Source organism: Nanorana parkeri, unplaced genomic scaffold, assembly GCF_000935625.1.
Source record: "Nanorana parkeri isolate BGI_ZX_2015 unplaced genomic scaffold, ASM93562v1 scaffold305, whole genome shotgun sequence".
Taxonomy (NCBI): Eukaryota; Metazoa; Chordata; class Amphibia; order Anura; family Dicroglossidae; genus Nanorana; species Nanorana parkeri.
This window is the reverse complement of record NW_017306573.1, coordinates 330,351-339,321: the sequence shown is the minus strand read 5'-3', so window position 1 is coordinate 339,321 and position 8,971 is coordinate 330,351. Positions and strand designations below refer to the sequence as shown.

At 56.1% G+C, this 8,971-nt stretch overlaps 1 protein-coding gene across 1 annotated transcript; it reads right to left on the bottom strand.

Moving 5' to 3' along the window:
* Positions 1 to 437: 437 nt before the first annotated feature.
* On the bottom strand, positions 438 to 1,208 carry LOC108788095 (gastrula zinc finger protein XlCGF67.1-like). The gene has a single exon (XM_018557829.1). The coding sequence runs from the start codon at positions 1,206 to 1,208 to the stop codon at positions 438 to 440; it is 771 nt and encodes a 256-aa protein (XP_018413331.1).
* Positions 1,209 to 8,971: the final 7,763 nt, after the last annotated feature.

Below are 8,971 nucleotides of genomic sequence, written 5' to 3'. Positions count from 1 at the left end.
CATTCTAGTGACAACCATCCAAGAGTAGACCATGAAAAGCTTCCATGGTATCTTTGAGACCTGCAGAGGAGGCGTGGCCACACCCAGGAGCGAACACCCAAATATCTGCCATGGTGGCATATGGACTCTATAAAAAATGGGGGAGGGGCTTTTCTATATACAAGAACGCCTCCACTTCAAAAGCCAACCCCACCCAACACCCTGGTGGGTCAGCTCCTGCACACTACCAGGGCAAGGTTTAGTTTCCACCCGCCTTAGAGTCGCCAATCTCTCATTGATACCCCAATTATTTTCTTCCTATGGAGAAATAAATCAAGGGTGAAGTCATCAGGCATGGCGATGGGCTTGAAAACCCGGTGGAGAGACGTCATCACTGCTGTTCCTGGGACAGTTCAAGTTCCTATCAGCCACATGGAGATATGCCGCCTATGCCTACGTCAAAGCAAAAGTTTCTGGCCTATGTGGCGCCTCTCGTGCGAGACGAGGGATGACTTCTTGGAGAAACGCTTCCCACACATAGGGCAGGAGAAGGGCTTGTCGCCCGTGTGAAGCCTCTCGTGCAGGGTGAAGCTGGACTTGTACTTGAAGCACTTGCCACAGACGGAGCAGGTGTACGGCTTAACGTCCGAGTGAATCCGCTTGTGGATCAGCAGGTTGGGTTTCTGGTTAAAGCATTTCCCACACACCGAGCAGGAAAATGGCTTCTCGTTGGTGTGAATCCGCTCGTGGACCACCAGGTAGGCCTTCTGCGTGAAGCTCTTCCCGCAGTGAGAGCAGGTGTAGTCGTAGGTGCCCCTGTGGTTCCGTTCGTGCCGGCCGAGGCCCGATTTCTGCGCAAAGCACTTGCCACACTCTGAGCAGGAGTACCGCTTCTTCCCGTTGTGAGTTCTTTGCTGCGAAATGAGGGTGGCGCCCCCTGTGAGGGCTGAATGACAGACGGCGGGGTCAGGTGACAGATCCGGCCTGTGGAGAATTGAGCGGAGGTCTGCGCTCAGGGTTATTCGTTTTTCTACGACGTTGATGTCCTCGTCTACGTCACCCACTGGAGAGAAAGCGGGGTGCTGATACCCGAGGTTGTGTTCATCTATAGAAGATAAAGAGATAGAGATTGGATACTCTATATGGCCAAACATGGTGGACACCCCTCCAAGATTATACCAAGACATTGTTCTTCCAGTCTTGGTGGAGGACCATTTCTGGTCCACCATGACTGTCCCCTGTAAAGCCAGCTCCATAAAGTCAGGGTTTGTCGAGCTTAGTGTGGAGGAACTTGACTGAACCTCATAAAACCCTGACCTCAACTCTATTGACCACCATTGAGATGAACTGGAATGCCAATTACAAGGTAAATCTTCTCGTCCAACATCTGGACCTGACCTCACTAATAATATTCTAGCTGAATGGCGAGAAGACGTCTAGCACTCCGAAAGCTTACCCCTAGGCCTGTAGGCTTCTATGGCAGCCAAAGGGTGGGGACTTGCCAACCCCATATTAAAAGGAGAACTATGTGGTGAGTGATTTTCACTCAGCCTCATATTTCGAGCCGAGGTTTGACAATGAAACTGTCACAGGTCGGCTCAATAGACGCATGTCCCCTGTAAAGCTGGCTCTGCCTCTATATAGGCGGAGCCAGCTGTCAATCACGCAGCTGGGTGGATCTCGACAGTAGTGTCGGGATCCATCCCGGCTGTGGTGGTCTCAGTATACTGCGAGCTATAGCTCGCTATATACTGAGCTTTGGGTGACGGGAGGACACTAGTTTATTCCCCCCCCCAAACCATGAGGAGAACTATGGAGAAAAACACTGACCCCATAGTTCTCCTTCAATGCCCTTGGTTACTATGTAACTATCTATCCATCCCAAAAGCTGGTGGACACTCGACCATCACATCTGTTGGATATCCCATTCTAAAACCAAGGGCATTAATATGGGGTTGGCCAGTCCGCTCCCCTTCTGCTGCTATAGAAGCCTCCAGGAAGGATAGATAGATAGATAGATAGATAGATAGATAGATAGATAGATAGATAGATAGATAGATAGATAGATAGATAGATAGATAGATAGATAGATAGATAGATAGATAGATAGAACCTCACCTATGCTGATCTCTGGAGGGATTTCCTCCTCCTGACCCAGCTCGTCATCCTTCTTCTCGTCTTCAACTTTAATAATAATCAGATTCTCGTCCTAGACATAATACAAAGCAGTGAAGGTAATACCTTTTTTAACAAGGCCAGATTTATCATCTAGTAGAAGACTATCAGTAGACACAATAAAGCAGAGGCCAGGTTTTGTATTAATATGCTAATTTGACCTACTTGATAATCCTGTGTGAGGCTGTAATCATCCTGAGGGATCTCATGATGTTCCTGTGTGAAGTCCCAGGAATACAGAGGACGGGTCTGAGGGATCTCATGATGTTCCTGTGTGGAGTCCCGGGAATACAGAGGACGGGCCTGAGGGATCTCATGATGTTCCTGTGTGGAATCCCGGGAATACAGAGGACGGGTCTGAGGGATCTCCTGATGTTCCTGTGTGGAATCCCAGGAATACAGAGGACGGGTCTGAGGGATCTCCTGATGTTCCTGTGTGGAGTCCCAGGAATACAGAGGACGGGTCTGAGGGATCTCCTGATGTTCCTGTGTGGAATCCCAGGAATACAGAGGATGGGTCTGAGGGATCTCATGATGTTCCTGTGTGGAATCCCGGGAATACAGAGGACGGGTCTGAGGGATCTCCTGATGTTCCTGTGTGGAATCCCGGGAATACAGAGGACGGGTCTGAGGGATCTCCTGATGTTCCTGTGTGGAATCCCGGGAATACAGAAGACGGGGACATCTCTCTGTGGTATTTCTGTTCCTGGATCCATCTGTAGGAGACACACACACTGACTGAATACATTGTTTCTATGTCTTTATATCAGAGGATGTGTGTATCTAGGGGGATCCTCAATACTCAAGAAATGAAAGTCTCCTCTTACCCGGTGATGTGAGGGGCGGCCGGTTCTCCATCACGACGTCCTTGTAGAGATCCCGGTGTCCTTCTAGATACTCCCACTCCTCCATGGAGAAATAGACAGAGACATCCTGACACCTTATAGGAACCTGACACACACAATGATACAGTCACCACCCAGACACATCCCTTGTCTGTTCCTGGATCATGTCCCAGAATTCCTGGCACCGCTCACCTCTCCCGTCAGCAGCTCGATGATCTTCTGGGTGACTTCTAGGATCTTCTTGTCCTTGTTGCTTTCAGGTGTCGGGAAGGAAGGTGGAGGCTCCGTTATGGGGCTCTGGATCCTGCTCCATCCTTCTACCACACGAGGACGGTTGCTGCATGTCACAAGCTGACCGAATGTTTTTACTAATATATAATCCTTTGAAAGAGATAACGTTACATTACATAGATATTTCACATTCCACATTAATACAACCCTGTGTGATGTCATGTGACCTCCCAGAATCCTCCTCACCTCTCCGGTCAGCAGGTAGATGATCTCCAGGGTCAGGTTTAATATTGTCTTGGTCATGTGACTCCTGTCCTTGTCCGGTGCACTTTGCTCCTTCTGGAAGGTTCCGGTCATGATGAAACTGTGTACAGAAGTAAAATGAATGTGGATATAAAGATTACTCAGACCGGGAACTAGAACTTTGAAGTAGAGACACCCCGAGGACTGCAATCTACAGACGTGTCTTACAGCTTGAACACGTATGTGCAATCATGGGGGAATATTGGGGCTCTCATAATGAGATGTCCCCATCATGAGTAGCCACACCGCACATGTGCACCCTAAGGATGACACCAGAGTGGGCACAATGCTAAGGACCCCGGCCACCCTAAGGATGACACCATACCCCGGCCACCCAAAGGATGACACCCGAGTGGGCACAATGCTAAGGACCCCGGCCCCCCTAAGGATGACACCCGAGGGGGCACAATGCTAAGGCCCCCGGCCCCCCTAAGGATGACACCCGAGGGGGCACAATGCTAAGGCCCCCGGCCCCCCTAAGGATGACACCCGAGGGGGCACAATGCTAAGGCCCCCGGCCCCCCTAAGGATGACACCCGAGGGGGCACAATGCTAAGGCCCCCGGCCCCCCTAAGGATGACACCCGAGGGGGCACAATGCTAAGGCCCCCGGCCCCCCTAAGGATGACACCCGAGGGGGCACAATGCTAAGGCCCCCGGCCCCCCTAAGGATGACACCCGAGGGGGCACAATGCTAAGGCCCCCGGCCCCCCTAAGGATGACACCCGAGGGGGCACAATGCTAAGGCCCCCGGCCCCCCTAAGGATGACACCCGAGGGGGCACAATGCTAAGGCCCCCGGCCCCCCTAAGGATGACACCCGAGGGGGCACAATGCTAAGGCCCCCGGCCCCCCTAAGGATGACACCCGAGGGGGCACAATGCTAAGGCCCCCGGCCCCCCTAAGGATGACACCCGAGGGGGCACAATGCTAAGGCCCCCGGCCCCCCTAAGGATGACACCCGAGGGGGCACAATGCTAAGGCCCCCGGCCCCCCTAAGGATGACACCCGAGGGGGCACAATGCTAAGGCCCCCGGCCCCCCTAAGGATGACACCCGAGGGGGCACAATGCTAAGGCCCCCGGCCCCCCTAAGGATGACACCCGAGGGGGCACAATGCTAAGGCCCCCGGCCCCCCTAAGGATGACACCCGAGGGGGCACAATGCTAAGGCCCCCGGCCCCCCTAAGGATGACACCCGAGGGGGCACAATGCTAAGGCCCCCGGCCCCCCTAAGGATGACACCCGAGGGGGCACAATGCTAAGGCCCCCGGCCCCCCTAAGGATGACACCCGAGGGGGCACAATGCTAAGGCCCCCGGCCCCCCTAAGGATGACACCCGAGGGGGCACAATGCTAAGGCCCCCGGCCCCCCTAAGGATGACACCCGAGGGGGCACAATGCTAAGGCCCCCGGCCCCCCTAAGGATGACACCCGAGGGGGCACAATGCTAAGGCCCCCGGCCCCCCTAAGGATGACACCCGAGGGGGCACAATGCTAAGGCCCCCGGCCCCCCTAAGGATGACACCCGAGGGGGCACAATGCTAAGGCCCCCGGCCCCCCTAAGGATGACACCCGAGGGGGCACAATGCTAAGGCCCCCGGCCCCCCTAAGGATGACACCCGAGGGGGCACAATGCTAAGGCCCCCGGCCCCCCTAAGGATGACACCCGAGGGGGCACAATGCTAAGGCCCCCGGCCCCCCTAAGGATGACACCCGAGGGGGCACAATGCTAAGGCCCCCGGCCCCCCTAAGGATGACACCCGAGGGGGCACAATGCTAAGGCCCCCGGCCCCCCTAAGGATGACACCCGAGGGGGCACAATGCTAAGGCCCCCGGCCCCCCTAAGGATGACACCCGAGGGGGCACAATGCTAAGGCCCCCGGCCCCCCTAAGGATGACACCCGAGGGGGCACAATGCTAAGGCCCCCGGCCCCCCTAAGGATGACACCCGAGGGGGCACAATGCTAAGGCCCCCGGCCCCCCTAAGGATGACACCCGAGGGGGCACAATGCTAAGGCCCCCGGCCCCCCTAAGGATGACACCCGAGGGGGCACAATGCTAAGGCCCCCGGCCCCCCTAAGGATGACACCCGAGGGGGCACAATGCTAAGGCCCCCGGCCCCCCTAAGGATGACACCCGAGGGGGCACAATGCTAAGGCCCCCGGCCCCCCTAAGGATGACACCATACCCCGGCCACCCAAAGGATGACACCAGAGTGGGCACAATGCTGAGGACCCCGCCCACCCTAAGGATGACACCAGAGTGGGCACAATGCTGAGGACCCCGGCCACCCTAAGGATGACATCTGAGTGGGCACAATGCTAAGGACCCCGGCCACCCTAAGGATGACATCTGAGTAGGCACAAAGCTAAGGACCCCGGCCACACTAAGGATGACACCCGAGTGGGCACAATGCTAAGGACCCCGGCCACCCTAAGGATGACACCTGAGTGGGCACAAAGCTAAGGGCCCCGGCCACCCTAAGGATGACACCTGCTAGGGCACAATGCTAAGGACCCCGGCCACCCTAAGGATGACATCTGAGTAGGCACAAAGCTAAGGACCCCGGCCACACTAAGGATGACACCCGAGTGGGCACAATGCTAAGGACCCCGGCCACCCTAAGGATGACACCCGAGTGGGCACAATGCTAAGGCCCCCGGCCACCCTAAGGATGACACCCGAGTGGGCACAATGCTAAGGCCCCCGGCCACCCTAAGGATGACACCCGAGTGGGCACAATGCTAAGGCCCCCGGCCACCCTAAGGATGACACCCGAGTGGGCACAATGCTAAGGCCCCCGGCCACCCTAAGGATGACACCCGAGTGGGCACAATGCTAAGGCCCCCGGCCACCCTAAGGATGACACCCGAGTGGGCACAATGCTAAGGCCCCCGGCCACCCTAAGGATGACACCCGAGTGGGCACAATGCTAAGGCCCCCGGCCACCCTAAGGATGACACCCGAGTGGGCACAATGCTAAGGCCCCCGGCCACCCTAAGGATGACACCCGAGTGGGCACAATGCTAAGGCCCCCGGCCACCCTAAGGATGACACCCGAGTGGGCACAATGCTAAGGCCCCCGGCCACCCTAAGGATGACACCCGAGTGGGCACAATGCTAAGGCCCCCGGCCACCCTAAGGATGACACCCGAGTGGGCACAATGCTAAGGCCCCCGGCCACCCTAAGGATGACACCCGAGTGGGCACAATGCTAAGGCCCCCGGCCACCCTAAGGATGACACCCGAGTGGGCACAATGCTAAGGCCCCCGGCCACCCTAAGGATGACACCCGAGTGGGCACAATGCTAAGGCCCCCGGCCACCCTAAGGATGACACCCGAGTGGGCACAATGCTAAGGCCCCCGGCCACCCTAAGGATGACACCCGAGTGGGCACAATGCTAAGGCCCCCGGCCACCCTAAGGATGACACCCGAGTGGGCACAATGCTAAGGCCCCCGGCCACCCTAAGGATGACACCCGAGTGGGCACAATGCTAAGGCCCCCGGCCACCCTAAGGATGACACCCGAGTGGGCACAATGCTAAGGCCCCCGGCCACCCTAAGGATGACACCCGAGTGGGCACAATGCTAAGGCCCCCGGCCACCCTAAGGATGACACCCGAGTGGGCACAATGCTAAGGCCCCCGGCCACCCTAAGGATGACACCCGAGTGGGCACAATGCTAAGGCCCCCGGCCACCCTAAGGATGACACCCGAGTGGGCACAATGCTAAGGCCCCCGGCCACCCTAAGGATGACACCCGAGTGGGCACAATGCTAAGGCCCCCGGCCACCCTAAGGATGACACCCGAGTGGGCACAATGCTAAGGCCCCCGGCCACCCTAAGGATGACACCCGAGTGGGCACAATGCTAAGGCCCCCGGCCACCCTAAGGATGACACCCGAGTGGGCACAATGCTAAGGCCCCCGGCCACCCTAAGGATGACACCCGAGTGGGCACAATGCTAAGGCCCCCGGCCACCCTAAGGATGACACCCGAGTGGGCACAATGCTAAGGCCCCCGGCCACCCTAAGGATGACACCCGAGTGGGCACAATGCTAAGGCCCCCGGCCACCCTAAGGATGACACCCGAGTGGGCACAATGCTAAGGCCCCCGGCCACCCTAAGGATGACACCCGAGTGGGCACAATGCTAAGGCCCCCGGCCACCCTAAGGATGACACCCGAGTGGGCACAATGCTAAGGCCCCCGGCCACCCTAAGGATGACACCCGAGTGGGCACAATGCTAAGGCCCCCGGCCACCCTAAGGATGACACCAGAGTGGGCACAATGCTAAGGACCCATTAAAGGCCGTCCCACCGACTGCCCATTGTCATCCCAACACTCCCCTGCCGCAGCAGAGAAACCCCTGGAACGTTTGGGGGTTATGTTACTCTGTCCCTTTCCTCCCAAACGGCCAATCACCAGGCATCTATCCAATGGTTGGAGGGGGGCATCTTTGGCCTTATGTAAGCTCCAACTAGACCAACTTGGAACAAAAGTTCGAAAAGGCGCCGTAAAATGAGCCAATCACTAAAATATCCATCTGCCCAACACCTCGGGGGTCAGTGGATGCCGGAGAGTTGACAGTAACCGTTCACCAGGACAGGAAGTGGATCGCAGGGGGCTGTACACACCCTACAAGGGCCCCTGAAAAGTTTTGGGTGGACTTCCTGTTTGGGTTGAAGGGTCTGGTTGCAAAGTCTGGTCAGGTTCACCCAAATCCTGATACTAATAGGAGTGAGATTTAGGTCTACTGAAATCCATGACAGGTCCACTTGACACTGAACATGCAGCTGGCCATAACTGTCCCTCCAGGGACAGCAGGGGGACACACCCCCTGACCAACAATAACAATGCAGGGCTCAGACATTACCTCTTCCCGGTGCAACTCACACACTGCAGGAGGACTCTACGCCTGCAACTCACTCTGCCTACCTGGTCCACGACAAAATGGCGGCCCCCTGTGCGGAGGACAATTCCCCCAAACCTCAATTGCTTCTGATGTTTATTGAATATTTTTGTTGCATCAGAGCGGTGGGCGGAGCCTCCTGTCCTGAGTGAAAGTTCTCCCCCTCTGTTTGGCTCATTTGTCGAAGCTAGTGGAAACATCCGGGCTACAAGAAAATGGCCGCCGCTCCGCCTCAGCAATGGGAGGATGAGACAGGAAACCCGGAAGCGACTTGGTGACCGTGGAACGCATAGAGCGGAAGTGTGTGTGCCACTGGGCGGATCTAGCAATAGAGTCTTTCCTGTGCTGAGAGAAGACAGGGAGCTGCTCATTGTAAAGTAGTGGGAAGCTTTACAGCATACTTAGTAATTATCATTATTATTTGTAATAACCCCATAACATTATTTTTAGAGTAATAACAGTAATATAGATAAATATACATTTCATTTATTATATTAATAATAATAATTAAAATATATATATATAT

What these genes read in the sequence shown, in the direction of transcription:
- LOC108788095 (XM_018557829.1), bottom strand. Translation starts at nt 1,208, where the DNA reads ATGGTGGACCAGAAATGGTCCTCCACCAAGACTGGAAGAACAATGTCT.